Source organism: Salvelinus namaycush, chromosome 19 (assembly GCF_016432855.1).
Source record: "Salvelinus namaycush isolate Seneca chromosome 19, SaNama_1.0, whole genome shotgun sequence".
In the NCBI taxonomy this organism is placed as follows: Eukaryota; Metazoa; Chordata; class Actinopteri; order Salmoniformes; family Salmonidae; genus Salvelinus; species Salvelinus namaycush.
Window position 1 is genome coordinate 33301845 of NC_052325.1, and position 23287 is coordinate 33325131.

The 23287-nt window shown below is 42.8% G+C and overlaps 1 protein-coding gene across 1 annotated transcript in view; it reads left to right on the forward strand.

Annotated features, from left to right (window-relative positions):
* The window catches only part of LOC120063992 (anion exchange protein 3-like), a 50147-nt gene that overhangs the window by 14234 nt on the left and 12626 nt on the right, over positions 1-23287 (forward strand). The window contains exons 6-17 of the mRNA XM_039014303.1: positions 8099-8241; positions 8908-9088; positions 9226-9361; positions 15482-15689; positions 17483-17591; positions 19322-19506; positions 19696-19924; positions 20050-20265; positions 20654-20802; positions 21072-21266; positions 21346-21549; positions 21798-21887. Coding sequence (XP_038870231.1) covers positions 8099-8241; positions 8908-9088; positions 9226-9361; positions 15482-15689; positions 17483-17591; positions 19322-19506; positions 19696-19924; positions 20050-20265; positions 20654-20802; positions 21072-21266; positions 21346-21549; positions 21798-21887 — 2045 coding nt within the window. The remainder of the gene's footprint in view (positions 1-8098; positions 8242-8907; positions 9089-9225; positions 9362-15481; positions 15690-17482; positions 17592-19321; positions 19507-19695; positions 19925-20049; positions 20266-20653; positions 20803-21071; positions 21267-21345; positions 21550-21797; positions 21888-23287) is intronic.

Genomic DNA, 23287 nt, shown 5'->3' on the forward strand with positions numbered 1-23287 from the left:
TCTTTCACTCTGTGGTCCAACTCATCCCAAACCATCTCAATTGGGTTGAGGTCGGGTGATTGTGGAGGCCAGGTCATCTGATGCAGCACCGTCACTCTCGTTCTTGGTCAAATAACCCTTACACAGCCTGGAGGTGTGTTGGGTCATTGTCCTGTTGAAAAACAAATTATAGTCCCACTAAGCATAAACCAGATGGGATGGCGTATCGCTGCAGAATGCTTTGGTAGCCATGCTGGTTATGTGCCTGGAATTCTAAATAAATCTAAGACAGTGTCACCAGCAAAGCACCATCACACCTTTTAGTAGTGGTTTCTTTGCAGCAATTTGACCATGAAGGCCTGATTCACACAGTCTCCTCTGAACGGTTGATGTTGAGATGTGTCTGTTACTTGAACTCCGTGAAGCATTTATTTGGGCTGCAATTTCTGAGGCTGGTAACTCTAATGAACGTATCCTCTGCAGCAGAGGTAACTCTGTGTCTTCCTTTCCTGTGCCGGTCCTCATGAGAGCCAGTTTCATCATAGCGCTTGATGGTTTTTGCGACTGCACTTGAAGAAACCTTCAAAGTTCTTGATATTTTCCATATTGACTGACCTTGGCTAACCTGATGTCTTAAAGTAATGATGGACTGTCGTTTCTCTTTGCTTTTTTGAGCTGTTCTTGCTATAATATGGACTTGGTCTTTTACCAAATAGGGCTACCTTCTGTATACCCTCCCTACCTTGTCACAACACAACTGATTGGCTCAAACGCATTAAGAAGGAAAGAAATTCCACAAATACATTTTTAACAAGGCACACCTGTTAATTGAAATCTGTTCCAGGTGACTACCTCATGAAGCTGGTTGAGAGAATGCCAAGAGTGTGCAAAGCTGTCATCAAGGCAAAGGGTGGCTACTTTGAAGAATCTCAAATATAAAATATATACCCTTTTTGGTTACGACATGATTCCATATGTGTTATTTAATACTTTTGATGTCTTCACTATTATTCTACAATGTAGAAAATAGTAAAACATAAAGAAAAACCCTTGAATGAGTAGGTGTGTCCAAACTTTTGACTGGTACTGTATATATAGGGTGAGCGACTCTCTTTATTTTTATGACAAATAAATGGGTAGCACTCCCTGGCCCATTCCACGATCCCTGGGCAATAATTAACAGAAGAGATCAGTTGCTGATTCTCCTTGACAGCAACCCTGCCCCAGGCCCTTCCTGCTTTTACCCACCCAGCAAGGGAAGCATTGACCAGATGCTCAGACCAGATGGAAATAGAACAAGAAACAGGGCACCCACTATGAAACAGACAGGCTATCAGATGTAGGCGATAGGACAGTAAGATATCAGGCTATAGCACATATATCCTATAGCTCATATCCGTTCCACCTCCTCCCCGTCACTTTCCACTCCGACGAGTCCATATTGTCATTCAGTCACAGCACACAGCAGTATATTTGTGGTTTACAATGATAGTTTGATGTTTGATGATTGTTAACTTGCATTATGTATGGAAAGCCCTAGCATAGTTTTTTAACAGGACATAACTTTAAAACATAGAGGATGTACTGTAGCACTGCATTTGAATCTAGTGCTATAGCTTTCATGATAACCATTTGAAATGTTCACAGAGATTTGGCCTATCTTGCCCATGGCACTGTGAGTTCCATTGCCCCACTGAGTGAGAGTGTACTAGTTCATTCACTGAGAGTAACATGGCTGATGTGGGTTACCAGTGACCCTGCTTGGTAATGCTAGAGAGCATAGTTGTGATATGGATTACTAGTGACTATGCTTGACAATGTCACAGAGCAGGATTGTTTTGAAGCTTCACCAACTGGTGCTTATGTTCAGAATGCCTCTAAGCAAGTGAAACACATGTTCACGCACGCACGCACACACTGTAAACACAGGTTTGAGGAAAGGTCAGTGTTCAGCTCAGGTACCCGTTGTGGGCGAAGAGTGGCAGACTATTAGAAATAATCACAGTTTCCATGGAGACCTGTGCTGGAGACTATTGCTATTGCTCCAAAGCAGAGTACCATGCTGTGTAACAGCAGTATGCCTACTGTTTGTCTGTATGTGACTGTGCCTCTGTGTCTGTGTTACGGAATTATGATTTTCTCTGTGTGGATGTTTTCTGAGAGAAGAAGAGAGCCATCACGTCAATGTTTTCCTCTTGAGCCTCTGATTCAGCCTTGACTCTGCTCTTCCCTCACCCCACCAGCATGCCCCGCCCCAGCCAAGTGTCCATCCCAGGATCAATGGACAGCCAGCGTCACGGAAACGGGTGAATTGGCCCAATAGATTAGAGAGAGGTCTGAAAAAAAGTGGATCAGTTTGTGTCAGTATTTCCTTTTGGAATGACAGCCCTGTTACTCTTGCTGTGGGAACAGCACGGGGGGGCCTTCAGAGCTTTACACTTCTGCCTGCTCAAGCCTGCGCTGCCTGAGGCTGTACCACTAACTCTACTACCGACACCACTTACACCTCCGTCTGCGCCGATGGGAGGATAGCATCAGTGTGACATTTCTCTTCCGCTTTTGAGGACGATTGGGGCAAATTAGGAGTACGCTGAGAAGATAAATATCTGTTTTTAGTCTTTTTTTGTCTGACTTTTTCTCCAACACTTTTTTCCTCATTTCCATTCTTCGTACTCCATAGGTTATCCTCACTTGGTAGAGTGGATTTCCAGCGACAACAGCTAGTCCAGAATAGGACCTATAGAATCAACTCTGTGGCAGCCAGCGAGAAAACGCCTGCCAAGAAACATTCAAAAACCTCCACCTGAGCTCATAGTAGTCTGCAGTGGACATAGCGTTTTGGTAACCAGCAGCCACTACTCCAGCTTTGCTTGTGCTCCAGCTCCTGTTTCTGATGAATAACACAGAAGACGCCCAGGCTTGGCTGACAGCTAACACCAATCCCTCGGCGAGAGACGGCAGGTGAGAAATCGCCAGAACTCTAGATGAGCAGGGCACCCACCTGGAGCAGGGTGGGGAGGAGGCACCACAGACACCGGCGCCGACCCAGGAGATAACAGACCCCGTGGGGCAAGAGAACAAGGGACCACCAGCCCCCTCTTCGGAGGAGGTGATTGGAGACAAACACCCCTATTCAGAAGGGACCAACACCAAGGCAACCACCAACGTTCACTGACCAGGGACATTGGACACCTCACCCCAGTGTCCCCCTGTGCTCCTCCGGCATAGCGAGGGAACAGAGGTTGTGCGCCGCGCCTCTAAGTTCAACATGGTGGGCTTGGAGGACTTTGAGGAGTTTGTTTTTGATTTCGATGACTATGACCTGCTGGAGTCCATCCATGACCACATGGGGTCCCCTGAGAACCCAGAACCCTTGGAGCACATCCGTAAGTACCAGGGCTCCCACCCCCCAAGGGAAGCAGTGTGTGGCCATGGAAGAATGGACAACACTTTACAACAAATTCCCAAGTGTTAAATTAACACTGAAAGTGTGAACCCGGGTAGACACTGAACAGTGTTGATTTAACACACTGCTTTGTGCTTGTTGCATTCATCCATTTTCACAGAGTGAGATCCTAAGTGAATATGTTATCATAGGCATTTAATTATTTTAAAGTTAATTAATAAAATTAATGAAAACCCAATTGATGGTTAAATTAACCAATGTTTGGGTAATCTGAACAACACAACATGTTGGGTTATTTACAGAACCTGACACATATATGTGTAATTCCTATTGAAATCCAGCCAGCGTGTTCATAACCAATGTTTGGAACGTTTTATCACCCGCAACCTGGATTCAGAATGTCTGCCAAGGTCAGGAAGATTGCAATGTGAGACTACCTAAAGCATCTAAACTGGAACAACCATTTCAGTAATGGGTGCAATAAGTCCAAGTAACATAATTGGATTAGTTTAGAAAATATTTATAATTTATATTTGAGAAGTAATAAATCAATCAAAACATAGATATTGAAACAAACAGTTGTGAAACTCAACCTGCAATAGAGCATCCTGGGAAATATGATAATGATGGGTGTGGCTTTTTTTCAACTCTGGTTATTAACACCAAATAAAAAGGTTATGTTCAACCAATAAGCGTTAATTCAACACTTACAGAGATATTTGTTATGTTTAGAGTGTCAGCCCTCTAAATAAGTGTCACGAATCCCGCTTCCTGAGTCTGTTTTTGCCTGTGTTCTGTCCTGGAGTGTTTTTTCCGGTGTCCTGGAACGCACCCTGTCTGGTTGCCGGGCGACGTAGCTGGTTGGGAGATCTCTGATTACCGCACCTGTTTCCAATCCGCTATCTGCACACCTGGTCCTGATCATCACCCCTCCACTTCATAAGCACTGACCTGACATCCATTCCCTGCCGGATCGTTAGCCATGAACATCATTCACCCGGAACACTCATCTCATCCCTACCTGGTCGTCGGTGACTTCAGTTACTTCATTGGATCTGCCTATTCAATCCCATCAACTCACCTCCGCTGCCCGCTCCGTCACTTGGATTTTTCTATCACTACATTCAAACTTGTAAATAAATACTCACCTTCGTCTTACTCTCCTTGTCCTGGTCTGCTTCTGGGTTCAACTTTAGAAAACCGTGACAATAAGGCCTTATGAAATACATATTGTGTTAAATAATTGTGTTTTAATGATAACATACTCGCTCAGGATCTCACTTGGTGAAGATTTTGAAATTGGCTGAATGCAACAACCATGTCTCTGTCACTATCAAATGCAGTCATGGGTGGTAACTCTACAATTCACTTGAAAGGCAAGGCTCTCTGCAAAATAAGAGTTTTCACCAAGCAGGGTGTTAAAGGTCATGAAGAGTGAAAATCATGTTTTTCATGAAATGTGATGATATTTGGATGAAACCATGACCAAAGTATAAAAAATGACTGTTGCTTGAAGTTTGATCGTAAAGTTACTGGTCCCCTCCCCCATTTGAAACACTTGGATTCAGGAGGTGGGATTATTATCACCATCATTCTCATTTTAATTCAGCAATGGTAACATGATATTCTCTTACCTAATTTAAAATAAGTACCGCCTTGTAACCAACATATTAATTGTATGGAGCGATAAATACAAGCTAATTTCTGCCAATGCTTGGTTGGCCTGGCAGTGGGTAAATCAAAGCTTACTCAAGTCTTGAGTCATGTGTGAATTGGAACCCTCTCTATCCCTCGCTGTCCCCTGCTAAACTATTTATCATGTGGCCCCCGTTCGGTCCTGGGCCCCTCCTTTACTGGAGCGGAAAGAAATCCCATTGACAAACTATACTGTTGTTTTTATGACTGGCATTGGATTTGGACACTTCTGCAGTAGTGCTGTGAGGGTTATCTCGGTGCTGGTCGCAAGGACAGTGTGGCACTGGTGTCCAATGACGACCAGAATGGACCCAAAGAGCTCATCAGAGAGTGAAAGAGGGAGAACAGGGACAGGTGTCATCTGTTTTCTGGTTCATCATCTGGTTTCTTTGCTTGACTTTGGCGATGGCTCTCTGCCCCTCTGTATAAATAATACATACTGAATATACATTACACCTTCTACTGGTTTCATATAGGGGCCACAAGTGGTTTACCTAAGGGATATAACTAGCTACAGAGCATTCCCAGAGATACAAAAGAGAAGGGACAAGGGTTACTAATGGGCCCATAGAAGAGTCACCTATTGATCCTTCACAACCACTTCAAATTGCAAACCTTGCTACTGGAGGAAGCTTGTGGTCGACTGTGTTGCAGCTGAAAGATGATGTTGATTGATCAATATCTCAATTGTCCTAATTGGGAAAGTCACGCTGCCGCCAGGAATTGACGATATACAAGATGTATAAACCACATATACACACTACTCACTAAAAGAGGGGCTACAGAGAGAGCAGTGGGGGAATACAGAATGACATGAGTTCCACACTAAGGGGCAATAGAGGATTTACAGAGGGTGAAGCTTCATGGGGTGCTACAGAGGACATTGGAGAGACAGACACTGGTCGCTTACTATGGCAAATAATTGGGGTTACCGAGGGCATACACTATGTTCACAACTGTGTTAATCTGTATCAAATCTTTTCCATCCAGACTGGTAATTGTAGAATCGAAAACAAAGGGGGCATAGAGGGAGAAAAGTGGGGTTGTCGAGGGCATACTCATTGGCACAAATAGGGCACAGAGGGAGAGAATTGGGGTTATGTAGGGCATAGGAGGGGGCATAGAGTGGGTATTAGAGGGGCACAGAGTGCAGATAGGGTCTACAGACGGGGCATTCAGAAGCTACTCAAGATCACAGGCAATACTTTGGGAAGTTATGATGATGATGACTTGAATTCACATGTACATACAAAAGTTACATGCATATTGTAGCGACCTTAACCCAACACCTATAGGCCTCATCAAGAGGTTCAGATCTTTTGACGCAATGGCTAAGATGTTGGGTTGACAGTTGTTGGACCCGGGTTCAAATTCCATGTTGGGGATACCCCACAAATTTACACTGGAAAAGTGTTAACACCATCACAAGGGGTTATTTTCCTCCAATAAGTGTTAATTCAACACTTACAGAGTTCATTATTATGTTTAGAGTGTAGGGTCTCAAAATAAGGCCTTATGAAATAGATTGCAATATAATATAATTTTAATGACAACATTCACTTAGGATTGCACTTGGTAAAGTTCATAGGACTGAACAGTAATGAATGCAACAACCGTGTCTCAGTCACTAACAAATTCAATCATGGGTGGTAACTCTACAATTTACTTGAAAGGGAAGGCACTCTGGGAAATATGCAAATAAAGCTTTACTAAGCAGTGTATTAGTTCAACACTGTTCTGTGTCTATATGAGTTCATTCAACACTGGGGAATTTGCTGCGTACTTTACGAGTAGCAGAATAACTTTTACTTAGTTAGCAAAGCTCAGAGCGAGTCCAGCCAAAGGGTGTCTCTTCCACTTCAATACCAAGTTACCCCTGGGAGCCTTCCCAAACCTGTTAGCATAGAGCGTTTGTTATGTTGATTATATTGTCTGAACAACACCACAGAAAGAAGAATGAAAGAATAGGAGGATGGAGGGATGAACTTGAGGTCAGAGGGATGGAGGATGAGAGAGGGAACAACCTGTTTCCTAGACTTTGTTTATGGCACACTCTGTGGTGGGTGTGACTACAACACAACACAAAGCAGCTGAGGCCTAGAGGTGGTCTGGCCAGGCCTTCTCCCCAGAGTGTCTGCAGAACCAGCCCTTTGATTGGCAGTGTAACTAGCATCTACCCCCCCCACCCCACACACACACCCTTGTCCTTAGAGCGTCCTCTTCCTCGTTCCACCCACATTGCCAGGCCCCGCTCCTAAGGAGTAGACAGCATCAATTACGCAAAATTCAATAAAATATGGTTTGTGGTCTGAAGAGCTTCAAATTGAATCAGGCTTTTTTATTCTCTAAAGGTCTGTGGTGGGCGAAAAACCACCCACCATAAGGACCCGTCTGTTTGCCGAGCTCCTCTGTTACCCCATGTACCTATTGTGTGCCGTGTTTTGTATTTGCTCTTTATTTCCCATGGAAACTTTAAAGGGGTAATCGACAATCATGATATTTACCCATTGAAGTAGCCTGTCAGAACCCAAAATATAAGCTTGTTTTGGTCCAATGTTGGTAAGCAAAAGTAAATGTAAATTAACACTAAAGCCTCAAAACATGAATTTGAGAGTGGTTACATTTCTCCAGCCCTATCCCGCAGCTTTTTACTGAAACAGGGGCAGGGAGTGCGCTTTGTTATTGTTTCAACTGCTTATTACGCTTTTAATAAACATCTATAATCAGATTGATTTATTATGCTCTGTCATAAGACATAGCTCCCCCATAGAGACAGTACTCAGCCAGTCTTTTGCCTAGTACACACAGGTTGTATAACACATTTGACATAACAGTTGTGATATTTGCAAAAACAAAATGTGACACCGCACAACGGTTGTGTTGTGCAGACAAATACAAACACATGCCTCATACAACCTGAGTGTGTATGATACTACGCCTTCGAGTGAACACAGTTCACCTTTTCTGCAGCTGACCTCCCAGTGTCATTAATAATTTCTCCTGTTGTTGTGCTTTAAGGTCACCGATTCGAGGACAACCCTGGAGTGAGGCGTCACCTGGTGAAGAAGTCATCTCGATGCCAGCTCCTCCAGACCACCAACAGCTCTTCTCAACTGTCCAGCGTGAAGAAGAAAAGGACGGCTGACAAGAAGACCCATGAGGTGAGAGATCAGACTCCACGGCACCAGTTGATTGATTAATTGACTAATTGGAAATATTAAATCATTGAAAACATATGATCTTCCTAGTAATTGTTTACTAAACATTTAGCAGATCTAAAGCCAGGGAATTTCACTTCACAGTTGGAGTCACGACATACTGTAGGCCTAAGCCCTCAGTCATAACACTCAGAAGATATATTTTGAGACTGTATAATCTAATCATTGACCTTTGTGTACTATTTCTATCAAAGTGTTATCTTAGTAGCTCCCTTGTATCCCATTCGTATGATGTCATAGTCTGGCAAAGGAGTGATCGCTGTCTATTTGGTCCCTTTAATGTTCCAGGAAGGTTGGAGCTAACATCGACTCTATTAGCTTGCTGTGTGCTCCAAGAACATTCCTTGTAGAAACATTTAATTAAGTCTCCTACAGTGCAAAGCACATATGTCAATTAGACCAAAATACAACTTTTTCCTTAGACCTAATAAGAAAACATTCTGCTTTACTTCATAGACTTTAATATAATTGAATTTGACATTTTTCCATTCAATAGATCCAATAGATTTTCAACTTTTTTCTCAGTTCTTGAACAAAAAAGAAAAGAAAAAGAGTAGATGAGCCATATGTGAAGTCATGGAGAACTAGGTGTCTGTTTGGTCTCTATAGGTGTTTGTGGAACTCAATGAGCTGATAGTGGATAAGAACCAGGAAATGCGCTGGAAGGAGACGGCCCGTTGGATCAAGTTTGAGGAGGACGTGGAAGAGGAGACAGACCGCTGGGGAAAACCCCACGTGGCTTCGCTTTCCTTCCGTAGCCTGCTGGAGCTCCGCAGGACCATCACACATGGTGACGCCCTCACCACACACACACAAACACACAGACACACAAGCAGTCACAAATATACTATTGATAAAACTTTGAAATTCCACTACAATAGATAGTAAATCTGTGCCATTCACTCTCCCCCTGCCATCCCACATAAGGTGCCGTCCTTTTGGACCTGGAGCAGACCACCTTGCCTGGGATTGCTCACCTGGTGGTGGAGACCATGATCATCTCAGACCAGATCAGAGCGGAGGACCGCGCCAACGTGCTCCGCGCCCTGCTGCTCAAACACCAGTGAGTGGTCAGCTGCCCAGGCTTTAGCTCAGAGGGCTATCCCACATAAAATAAGACGCCACATCCTCTTATACAGTGCATTCGGAAAGAATTCAGACCCCTTCACTTTTTCCAATGTTACAAACTTATTCTAAAATTGATTAAATATTATTTTTTTCTCAACAGAATACCCAATAATGACAACGTGAAAACAGGTTTTTAGATTTTTTTGCAAATGTATAACCCCCCACCCCCCCCGGAAATTCCTTATTTATGTAAGTATTCAGACCCTTTGCTATGAGACTCGAAATTGAGCTCACATCTCTGGAGAGACCTGAAAATAGCTGTGCAGCGTCGCTCCCCATCCGACCTGACAGAGCTTGAGAGGATCTGCAGAGAAGAATGGGAGAAACTCTCCGAATACAGGTATCGTCATACCCAAGAAGACTCAAGGCTGTAATCGCTTCCAAAGGTGATTCAACAAAGTACTGAGTAAAGGGTCTGAATACTTATGTAAATATGATTTTACATTTGCAAACATTTCTAAAAACCTGTTTTTGCTTTGTCATTATGTGAAATTGTGTGTAGATAGATTTAAAAATATATATAATTATCATCAATTTTAGAATAAGGCTGTAACGTACCTAAATGTGGAAAAAGTCAAGGGGTCTGAATACTTTCTGAATGCACTGTACTAGAGGTCGACCGATTATGATTTTTCAATACCGATTATTGGAGGACCAAAAAAGCCGATACCAATTAAATGGACAATTTATTTATTTGTAATAATGACAATTACAACAATACTAAATGAACACTTATTTTAACTTAATATAATACATCAATAAAATCAATTTAGCCTCAAATAAATAATGAAACATGTTCAATTTGGTTTAAATAATGCAAAAACAAAGTGTTGGAGAAGAAAGTAAAAGTGCAATATGTGCCATGTAAAAAAGCTAACGTTTAAGTTCCTTGCTCAGAACATGAGAACATATGAAAGCTGGTGGTTCCTTTTAACATGAGTCTTCAATATTCCCAGGTAAGAAGTTTTAGGTTGTAGTTATTATAGGAATTATAGGACTATTTCTCCCTATACAATTTGTATTTCATATTCCTTTGACTATTGGATGTTCTTATAGGCACTTTAGTATTGCCAGTGTAACAGTATAGCTTCCGTCCCTCTCCTCTCCCCTACCTGGGCTCGAACCAGGAACACATTGACAACAGCCACCCTCGAAGCATCGTTACCCATCACTCCACAAAAGCTGCGGCCCTTGCAGAGCAAGGGGAACAACTACTCAAAGTCTCAGAGCGAGTGACGTTTGAAATGCTATTAGCGCGCACCCCGCTAACTAGCTAGCCATTTCACATCGGTTACACCAGCCTAATCTCGGGGGTTGATAGGCTTGAAGTCATAAACAGCTCAATGCTTGAAGAGCTGCTGGCAAACGCACGAAAGTGCTGTTTGAATGAATGCTTACGTGCCTGCTGTTGCATACCATCGCTCAGTCAGACTGCTCTATCAAATATCAAATCATAGACTTAATTATAACATAATAACACACAGAAATACGAGCCTTTGGTCATTAATATGGTCGAAACTATCATTTCGAAAACAAAACGTTTATTCTTTCAGTGAAATACGGAACCGTTCCGTATTTTATCTAACGGATGGCATCCCTAAGTCTAAATATTGCTGTTACATTGTACAACCTTCAATGTTATGTCATAATTATGTACAATTCTGGCAAATTAATTACGGTCTTTGTTCGGAATAAATGGACTTCACACAGTTCGCAACGAGCCAGGCGGCCCAAACTGCTGCATATACCCTGACTGCTTGCACGGAACGCAAGAGAAGTGACACAATTATCCTAGTTATAAGAAATTCATGTTAGCAGGCAAAATTAACTAAATATGCAGGTTTAAAAATATATACTTGTGTATTGATTTTAAAGAAAGGCATTGATGTTTATGGTTAGGTACACATTGGTGCTTTTTTCGCAAATGCGCTTGTTAAATCATCAACAGTTTGGCGAAGTAGGCTGTGATTCGATTAGAAATTAACAGGCACCGCATCGATTATATGCAACGCAGGACACGCTAGATAAACTAGTAATATCATCAACCATGTGTAGTTAACTTGTGATTATGTTAAGATTGATTGTTTTTTGTAAGATAAGTTTAATGCTCGCTAGCAACTTACCTTGGCTTCTTGCTGCCCTCGCGTAACAGGTAGTCAGCCTGCCACGCAGGCTCCTCGTGGAGTGCAATGTAAGGCAGGTGGTTAGAGCGTTGGACTAGTAACCGGAAGGTTGCAAAAACGAATCCACGTGCTGACAAGGTAAAAATCTGCCATTCTGTCCCTGAACAGGGCAGTTAACCCACCGTTCCTCGGCCGTCATTGAAAATAAGAATGTGTTCTTAACTGACTTGCCTAGTTTAAATAAAGGTGTTAAAAAAAAAGAATCGCCCACAATCGGTGTCCAAAAATACACATTACCGATTGTTAGGAAAACTTGAAATCGGCCCTAATTAATCGGCCATTCCGATGAATCGGTCGACCTCTACACTGCACATAGTTTATGTTGCTGGTAGTTACTCTCCTAGAGGCCTATGAAATGTGACTGGAAGGTTGAATCATGAATTTCCGTATGCACTGTATACAATATATGACCTCAAGTTTGTTTATCATCATCCCTAAGTCTCCATCAGATCTCATACAGAGAATGAAAGACCATGACTCTGTCCCAAATGGCACCATATTCCATATGGCAGGGCTTTCCAACCCTGTTCCTGGAGAGCTACTGTCCTGTAGGTTCAGGACGGTGGCTCCAACCCAAATCTAGGTCACCTCCAACCCTAATATAGGTCACCTCCAACCCTAATATAGGTCACATGATTCTAATAATCTGCTGGTTAATAAGATGAATCAGGTTAGTTACAACTGGAGTTGGAGCGAAACTCTACAGGAGGGTAGCTCTCCAGGAACAGGGTTGGAGAGCCCTGCCCTACCTAGTGCACATAGGGCTCTGTGCTTCTGGTCAAAAGTTGTGAACTATTTAAGACATAAGGTGCCATTTGGGATGCATATAGTGATTACAGTAAGGGATGTTGGACCTACAACCAAATGATAGAATATGTAGTGGGAGATCAATAGTAAATAGCAGTGATTAGTACCCTACATAGCCCAGTTAAAACATTTTTTTAAATCTCACTTGACAGAGATGTCAATCTCAATGAGACTTCCCTGGTTAAATAAAGGATCTCACTGTTTTAAATCATCACAAACAATTGAAATAATTTCGGTCCTAGATGAAAATACTGAAGAGTATCACCCAAACGGCAACCGCCCCATTCACCCTCTCCCCCTCCAGCCTCCATTGCTTTATCTATCCAGTCTCCAATTAGTCCTTTTGAAGTTTTTCTTGGTAAGCCCTTTTGTTGGTTTATCTATCTATTTATCTACAGTGCATCACCATGTGTTCTTTACCGCCACAGCACATTTGCCCCAACAGTGCTGCTGCATTGGCGGCACATGATAGAGTTCAACAAGCCTTATATATAGGGAGAAAATACTTGATGAATGTCAGCAGTCAATTTGAATTTAAGGCTGAGGGATGAGCAGTATGAGTACATGAATAAAGGATAGAGGAGGACTTTTCCTATGTGTATTTTGTTGCCTTCAATGTGGTAGCTTGCAATAGTTGAATACAACCCAGGAAGTCGCCTTAAGTTGGGACACAGGCCTATGTGGCCTCATTCCAACATACGCATGCATAAACACACACACAAGCATGCACACGCACTTTTCAAATTTGTGTGAACCCTCTCTTCTATCTGTTTCTGTACTCAGATTCAGTTTTCCTAGGCCCAGTTTGGTCCCTAGGCCCAGTTTGGTCCCTAGGCCCAGTTTGGTCCCAGCTCCCGACACAAGCCCTCCAGTAAAGAAGAGGACGGAATGGTACCATGTTTGACCATAACAGTATTCACCTTGCATGGTGTCTTGAGGTACTCTGTGGTGGAACATTAATAGTTTGCAGAGACTCAACAGCCATGGTTTTCTTACTAATGTTGTGGTGTGTTCCTGGGTTTGCTTCAAGCGATCATCCATTTTTATCTAAATGGTATGTATCCCTTTTGGATGATGGGATGAAGTAATGGCTACTAGGCCTATTGTGGTGTCTGAAGTTGATCGATTGTTGTGTTATATTAGTGTGTTCTTTTATACCTGTTGCTACTATGCTCTTTGATGTTTAAATTGGTACAGGTCACCATCTACACATTTCAGAGTCAGAAAGGACATTATGAAAATAGTGTCAGTATGGTCTCTTATGGAAAACAAGAAACTTGTTTTTTCGTTTTGACAGTGAAGCTTGAGGACAAATGTACTTGCAGTTATATTTATCCCAGACATTGTTGTCAAAACATGGGTTGTGGCTTCATCCCAGAAATGGAACCTGCCTAGTCTGTCTCTTATGGTGCCAAGTGCCAACCTCCCTGTAAGCCATGTTACACCAGGGGTCAGTGACAAGTCACCTGGCAGTCTGTCGCCAACCATAGAGCGAACTCTAGGCCAGATTGAACCATTGTCAACCATTTAGACAGATTCACTACAAGTGCACCGCACGCGCACGCGCACACACACACACACACACACACACACACACACACACAGACAGACAGACAGACAGACAGACAGACAGACAGACAGACAGACAGACAGACAGACAGACAGACAGACAGACAGACAGACAGACAGACAGACAGACACATTTGGTTGAATATATTAAACTATGTCTCTCTCCCTTCCTCTCGCTCTCTCGCTCTCTCTCTCTCACACACACACACACAGACAAACACATTTGGTTGAATATATTAAACTGTCTCTCTCCCTTCCTCTCGCTCTCTCTCTCTCACACACACACACACACACACACACACACACACACACACACACACACACACACACACACATACATTTGGTTGAATATATTAAACTATGTCTCTCTCCCTTCCTCTCGCTTTCTCGCTCTCTCTCTCACACACACACACACACACACGCACACACACAGACAAACACATTTGGTTGAATATATTAAACTATGTCTCTCTCCCTTCCTCTCGCTTTCTCGCTCTCTCTCTCACACACACACACACACACACACACGCACACACACAGACAAACACATTTGGTTGAATATATTAAACTATGTCTCTCTCCTTTCCTCTCGCTCTCTCGCTCTCTCTCTCTCTCTCTCTCTCTCACACACACACTCACACACAACAGACGGTCATCAACACTCCGCCACCAGGCCTCGTTGCACACACCCCGTCAGTTGCAACCTTTCGGCAACATTTTCCACCATGTCACCAGCTGCTTTCCATGGGAAAGCCTTCTAATTGGCTGAGCCAGTCCAAGATAGGAATTTATGATGTGGAAAGAAATACATCAAGGTGGCTGTAGAATTTAGCTCATCGCTTACTCAGTCCCGTTTAAAGATTCTCTGGGCGCTGCTTGAGCACAATTCTGTGTGGTGGCACACCTTGTTCTTTTGTTTTGTTGAACTATTGTGTCCAACTCGGGAGTCGGGTAACAAGACCAAACGGACCTAATGATGGAGGTGATGTCACCTCTGGACCGGAGTGTGAGTGTGATCAAACTGTCTGTGTGCTGTGAGGGGCCTGGTCACACACACGCAAGCAAGCACACACACACACACACACACACATTGCTGTCTTGTTAAGAGGAGCACACCTAACACAATCCAATGTGTTCCATGGAATACATAGAAAACCACCAGTGTGTCACCCACTTGATTAGGTTGAGTCAATAAAAAAGAAAGTCTTCATAACATATCCTTAATAAGAGTCTTCATAACATATCCTTAATAAGAGTCTTCATAACATATCCTTAATAAGAGTCGTTAGACAGTATGTAGAGGATATGGAGGATTTGTTTATTTTGATACTGACTCCATTAATAACTATCATCCACTTCTTGAATGGACGCAATACATTCTAACATCGCAGTGCATAATAACCACTTTATATTGTATAGCAACCTGCATGAAGTTCCAGTCTTATTGCATGGCAACTCCCTACTGTAATACAACCTCCTGTATCTCCTGCTTCCAGCCACCCCAACGACGAAAAGGAGGGCCTCTTCCATCGCAACCACTCTAGTAACAGCCTTCAAGGCAGCTTCCACCGCAACCTCAACCACGTTCCCAACACTGCGCTGCCCCTTGTGGCCGAAGACCATGCAGCGGTCCACCACCACCACCATGACAACAAAGCACCAGACCATGACAAAGAGGTGTTTGTGAGCTTGTTTATGAGTGGCGTGGGCAAAGTGTTGTTTTTTTGTTTAGTCTTGTGCACATCTATAGGCTGGAGTGGAGATGTATGTTTAAAGGCCCAATACAACCGTTTTTTATCTCAATATCAAATGATTTCTGGGTAAAAATTAAGTACCTTACTGTGATTTTTTTTTTAAATTAATTTTCAAAAAGAAACAAGAATAGCTTCTCAGCAAAGAGACATTTTTCAAGCAACATTTCTCTAGGACTGTCTGGGAGTGGTATGAGTGGAGAGTGGAAAACTGAAAACAAGCAGCTGTTATTTGCAGAGAGGTTTGGAATTCTCTTATTAGTCTATTAACTAATTTACTGCCTGGTAATGTTACCAGGCAGGCTAAAACTCCATCCCACCAAAACAGGCTGAAATTTCAGGCGGTCGTTTCAGCTCTTACACTAACAGGATATTATCATAATTTTCACAAATTCACATTATTATTACAACCTCATAGTGTGGAAGTACAGTATATATAAAAGAGGAAAATCCAATTTTAAGAGTGCGCTGGGCCTTTAAAGCTTTTGGTCCGATACTGTTAGCCTTTTGGATATTTGTGTCTGCGTCTTTGTGTCTTAGTTACAAGCCTGAATATTTATTCAGATGGACATATACACCTCTTCTTGGCTCAATGGCCTTGTCCAATTCCTTTGAAAACAAACAAAGAATGGTCCGAGTAGATGATTTCAAGTTCTGAGGCACAGAGATATTGCTAAAATTCCACCTTGAAATGGAAATACAATACTGTATGTCATATTCAATTTTTTTCTCCATTGTATAGTACTGTATATCACACACACTGAGTGTACAAAACATTAGGAACACCTACTATTTCCATGACATAGACTGACCAGGTGAATCCAGGTGAAAGCTATGATCCCTTTTTGATGTAACTTGTTAAATACACTTCAATCAGTGTAGATGAAGGGGAGGAGACAGGTTAAAGAAGGATTTGTAATGCTTGAGACAACTGAGACATGGATTGTGTATGTGTGGTTTTTCACACTCAGCAGTTTCCATTGTGTATAAAACATGGTCCACCACCCAAAGGAAATCCAGCCAACTTGCCACAACTGTGGAGTCAACATAGGCCAGCATCCCTGTGGAGTGCTTTGGACACTATATAGAGTCCATGCTCTGATGAATTGAGGCTGTTCTGAGGGCAAAAGGGGTGCAACTCAAAATTAGGAAGGCGTTCCTAATGTTTTGTACACTCAGTGTATATTAGAGTGTACAAACAAATCTGAGATATGCGTCGAGTTCAGTAATGCAGCCACAGTGGGAAACAGAAAAACAAAGATATTGCTTGGAATCAGAGACAAAAAAAAAATCCCATTAGCCACTCCACCCACATGAGATGAATGATGTTCTTAGTCAGCTTACAGGTGCTCCTTGTTAAAACTTCTTGATGCATTAACTGTGAAACTTTAATGTTCCCCATGGCTTGAAACTTTGGCAAATTTAAAACAGCTCATAAAAATCTGAAACTCCAGTCGTATTAAAATATTTGAAAGTGATTTTACCATTTCGTACTTTTGTCACTGGCGTTGTGTTGATTTGTGTCTGCAGATGAATGTCAGATAGACACTGTACGACTGTTCGAAGTTCATAACAGTCTGTAAAATGTAGGGTTTGGATCAGCTAATGCCAAGGAGAGAGCCTGTGGATGTTCTGTGACTGTCTGGCAAAGCTTTTGTTTAGCACAGGCCTTACACAGGCTTAGCATGAAATACATCCTTATGTTTACGCTTCACCTGTTAACATTTTTCTGGTTTGTGACTTCAGAAATCACATCACCCCCCCCTGCCGACGGCTCACGACCATCAGGTTACCAAACACACAAAACTCTTAGCCAAGATTCCCAAGGACGCCGAAGCAACCGTGGTCTTAGTGGGTAAGCCCAAGGAGTATATATACAGTACCAGTCAAAAGTTTGGACACACCTACTCATTACAGGGTTTTTTATTATTTTTACTATTTTATACATTGTAGAATAATAGTGAAGACATCAAAACAATTAAATAACAGATATGGAATCATGTAGTAACTAAAAATATATATTTTATATTCTTCATAGTAGCCACCCTTTGCCTTGATGACAGCTTTGTACACTCTTGGCATTATCTCAACCAGTTTCATGAGGTAGTCACCTGTAATGTATTTCAATTAACAGGTGTACCTTGTTAAAACTTAATTTGTGTAATTTCTTTCCTTCTTAATGCATTTGAGCCAATTGGTTGTGTTGTGACAAGGTAGGGGTGGGTGGTATACAGAAGATAGGCCTATTTGTTAAAATACCATATTATGTTAAAAAAGTCCAAGAACAGCTCAAATAAGCAAAGAGAAACGACAATACATCATTACTTTAAGAAATGAAGGTCAGTCAATCCGGAAAATGTCAAGAACTTTAAAAGTTTCTTCAAGTGCAGTCGCAAAAACCATCAAGCGTTATGATGAAACTGGCTCTCATGAGGACTGCCGCAGAAAAGGAAGACCCAGAGTTACCTCTGCTGCAGAGGATAAGGTCACCTCGGAAATTGCAGCCCAAATAAATGCTTCACGGAGTTCGAGAAACAGACACATCTCAACATCAACTGTTCAGAGGAGACTGCGTGAATCAGGCCCTCATGGTCGAATTGCTGCAAAGAAACCACTACTAAAGGACACCAATAATAAGAAGATACCTGCTTGGGCCAAGAAACATGAGCAATGGATATTGGACCGGTGGAAGTCTGTCCTTTGGTCTGATGAGTCCAAATGTGAGATTTTTGGTTCCAACCACCGTGTTTTTGTGAGATGCAGAGTAGGTGAACTGATGATCTCCGCATGTGTGGTTCCCACTGTGAAGCATGGAGGAGGAGGTGTGATGGTGTGGGGGTGCTTTGCTGTTGACAGTGTCAGTGATTTATTTAGAATTCAAGGCACACTTAACCAGCATGACTACTAAAGCATTCTGCAGAGATACGCCATCCCATCTGGTTTGCGCTTAGTGGGAGGAAAAGCAGTCAACAAGTGCTCAGCATATGTGGGAACTCCTTCAAGACTGTTGGAAAAGCATTCCATGTGAAGCTGGTTGAGAGAATGACAAAAGTGTGCAAAGCTGTCATCAAGGCAAAGGGTGGCTACTTTGAAGAATCTCAAATATATTTTGATTTGTTTAACACTTTTTTGGTTAATACATGATTCCATATGTATTATTTCATAGTTTGATGTCTTCACTATTATTCTACAATGTCGACAATAGTAAAAAATTAAGGAAAACCCTTGAATGAATAGGTGTGTACAAACGTTTTACTGGTACTGTATGTGTGTGTGAAACATGCATTTGGATGTACTGTACATTTATTTTCAGGGCTACATTTGCCTGTGTATTGCGCTATACGTTCACATGTCAGCCTTAAGGCGGTGTGTACCAGATTTAATTTCTAATTGGCACAACTCACCTCTCCACTGACAGTAATAGCAGATGTGTGGTGCAATTTCTCAGGCAAAATGGCTTGCCCTGGAAACACCCATTGGCTGCATTATTAGCCTAGCTTGCCTTCCTTAGCCCTCACCAATTACCCCTTACCTATTAGCATTAGCATTGTTTCCAAAGATCCTCAACTGTGTGTCATTCCTCAGGGTGTGTGGAGTTCTTGGAGCAGCCGGCCATGGCCTTCATCAGGCTGAGTGAGGCGGTGCTGCTGGAGTCGGTCCTGGAGGTGCCGGTGCCAGTCCGTTTCCTCTTTGCCCTGCTCGGCCCCGCTCAGTCCAACATGGACTATCACGAGATCGGACGTTCCTTCTCCACCCTGATGTCTGACAAGGTAGCTGACCTGGAAAAAAACATGGCACAGAACTTTTCCCACAATTCCTCTCAGCTGTAAATGGTACAAATAGTACAAACATTTAAGTCTGGTTTCCCAGACAGATTAAAAGTCCTGGAAAAAATTGAGGCTTAGTCTGGGTCAGTGAGGTCTTGTAGACCATTGCTCATCTCTTCAAAACATCCCCAGAACTTCCACGAGGTGGCTTACTTCGCGGACGACCGGCAGGACCTGCTGAACGGCATCAATGAGTTCCTGGACTGCAGCATCGTTATCCCCCCGTCGGACGTGGAGGGCAAGGACCTGCTAAAGACGGTAGCCTCCTTCCAGAAGCAGATGCTGCGCAAGAGGAAGGAGAGAGAGAATATTAAGAAGGGCCTGACCCATGCCACCCCCGGGACAGACCAGGAGACCAAAGGTGATCATAATTGTATTTATTTCTTTATTTTGTTTGCAGCCCTTTGGAGTTCCCCAGGAGTATATTGAAAAACACAGGCTTACTGTATGTGTAACCGTTTGTCTGCCTGTTTCACTGCACTGCAGAGGTGAGCCAGGACGAGCAGGAAGAGGAGGACCAGGAGGTGGACCCCATGAAGCGGTCGGGCGTCCCCTTCGGAGGCCTCATCCATGACATCAGGCGACGCTACCCACGCTACGCCAGTGACATCAAGGATGCCTTGGACTCACAGTGCATTGCCGCCATCATCTTCATCTACTTCGCAGCCCTCTCGCCCACCATCACCTTCGGAGGACTGCTGGGTAAGAGAGCTTTGCGGCACATATTTGTTTTCCTTCTACCTCAAGAATGTGATTCAACGACTTTTCAGAACAAACAATGAAATGTTTGCTAGCTGTCCTAACAGGATGTGTACTCCATAAAGTGCTAGCTAACTAAATAACCAGCTAGCTTGATATAACACCCCATTGCCAAAAACGTTTGCGACAACATAGCTAGCTGTTTTTCACAATTTACTTGTACCTCTAGATGTCACTGTAGGTTTTAGATACTGATTAGTTCACTAATATTGTACAATATTCAATAGTGTTCTCATTAACTAGAGAGTAGCTGTTACTGAATGAGAAGATACATAAAGGAAGTTTAAAAACTACAGCTCAGTCAATATCCTTCCACCTTTCCAATTAACAGGAGAGAAAACAGAGGGCATGATGGGAGTGTCTGAGCTTATCATCTCCACGGCGACCCTGGGGGTGCTGTTCTCGCTGTTGGCCGGACAGCCCCTGCTCATCATCGGATTCTCAGGTCCGCTGCTGGTGTTTGAGGAGGCTTTCTACAAGGTGCCTGAAAATAAACACATTTACAGCAGGGCGATGGTGGACAAGAAATCATCCGAAAATCATGATTATTAAAAGCATTTTAAAAAGAGGTCTTAAGAGTGTTAGATATGTGTATCTAATAGGCTACTTCATGTTGCACAGCCCATTTGAAACCCCATTTGCCCCAGTTTGGAGCCTATTAAATATCTCTTCCATTCTCACTCCCTTTCTACCTCTCTTTCTCCCTTCCTCCCTATCTCTCCGTCTCTCCCTCCCTCTTCCACCCTCAGTTCTGCCAGGCCCAGGGCTTTGAGTACCTGACTGGCCGTGTGTGGATCGGCTTCTGGCTCGTCTTCATAGTGCTGTTGATAGTAGCGGCCGAGGGCAGCTTCTTGGTCAAATACATCTCACCCTTCACCCAGGAGATCTTCGCCTTCCTCATCTCACTCATCTTCATCTATGAGACCTTCTCGAAGCTCATCAAGGTAAAACCAATGGGCAATGTTTTACATGAGGACAGTCTGATACATCAGATGTGGTATTTAGCCTTTTTCCTTCTTCCAGGTATTCCAGGAGCATCCTTTGATGAGAAGCTACCCGCCTGCTCTCAGCCTGCCCGGTATGGACTTCATCAACCCCACAGACCCCGGGGGCCCGGTCCTAAACCAACCCAACACAGCCTTGCTGTCTCTCGTCCTTATGCTTGGCACCTTCTTTGTGGCCTTCTTCCTCAGGAAATTGCGCAATAGTCGCTTCCTGGGCGGGAAGGTAACCTATGGCAGCCATTTTCTCAGAAACCCCTCATTTGTTTCCTCTGGGCTCATTTCAATCAAACGTATAGGTTTTGGTCCAAGTGTTTCTCCCTTACTAATAACAATAACAATGTTATCACAAAATGCAGAATGAATATAGGCTTCCTATTTTACACCGACAGTATACAGTATAATCTATACTAGTGACCCTATGATCTGGAGAGTGTTCTGTTTTATCATGTGACCCCCCCCCCCCCCCCCCAGGCCAGAAGAATCATCGGAGACTTTGGCATCCCCATCTCCATCCTCTTCTCTGTACTGTTGAGTTACTCCATCCCCGACACGTACACCCAGGTAACCATAACTGCCATTGCCAACACCTACATCTGTATATGTGACCGACCGGCCTGATTCGGTCTTAAGTTGCAAAATTTGAAATTGTGTTTTTTACATTGGATAAAATTTGAGATTTATAAATTAGCTATAAAATGGTATAGCATACACTGCAGTTGAGGAACAATGGGAAAGTAATTCTGCTTTGAAAGTTGATAAAATGGCCCTTGAATGTTTTGGTACACATACTGGAGAGCTCTTCTTTGTCTACACCCATTCGGCATCGTACACACCCTCTTAAGCTTTAGCCCCACCCATCTATGTGAGGCCATGTACTAAACAACCAAAGATTTCAAGACTAAAGGCTGGTTTATACTACGGGTCTGTTCGTAAATTTAATCTGGAGTGCGTTCGTAAACTCATAGTGCTGTCAGATCGTCTATTTGTAAATTCAAAGCGTTTTGCTCTCGGAGCGTTCAGATCGCACACTGGACGCTCTGGCCCAGGTGAAGGGTTGATTCGAGCGTTCTGCCCTAGTAGATAGCCAGAGCAAATTTACCAGCTATGTCTATCGACAGTTGTCACAGTGACATCATGAACATTCTATTTAAATGGTTACTTGCATACTGGAGTATTTTGTTTAGACATGTAGCCTGCTAGCTAAACAATGAACCATAATCCCAACTCATAACGTTACTACCCTGCATGAATCTGCAGGTAGCTAACCAACCAATATCAATGTTAGCTAGCTAACATTAGGCTATTATTAGCAATGTAAATGGCTCTGAGATATGAATAATATTTCTACACCGATCATACATGTAACGTTAGACAGCCAGCTAACGTTAGCTGGCTAGCTAACATAGACTTTAACTTGAAATGAAAATGACTTTCTGACAAAATTAGAAAATCTGAAAATTATCTGAAAATGTAGCTACCTAGACTATCTTACCATATACATAGATGGACGCTTCACCATCTCTGTCACGGATGCCATGGTTTCCCTTAGTTTGAAGATATAATCTGGAGGCAGGTTTTTTACACACCAGTGTGTTCTCTTTTCGACTCCGTCTACATATTTGCAATCAAACGTCAGAATTTTCTCCGTCTCCTTAGCTATCATAGTCTAATTCCACTGATTTTCAAAACTCGGTCCTCCAGACAGAAAGTGGAGAGCAACCCTTATGCAGTTCTACTACGTGATATCTTTCAAAAATGCAGGGTTAGAAAGGATTACCTACACATACTGACCAGCTCGTGTTATAGACAGAAGCGCGCTACTTGGCAGACCAATCCGAAAACATCTCTCAGGATGTCCATCCCACTCATTATCTCAGCCAATCATGGCTAGCAGGAAGGTTGCTGACTTTTTCCCTGGCTAAACCAATTAGGCTCATAATTTAACAATTGTATTCATATTT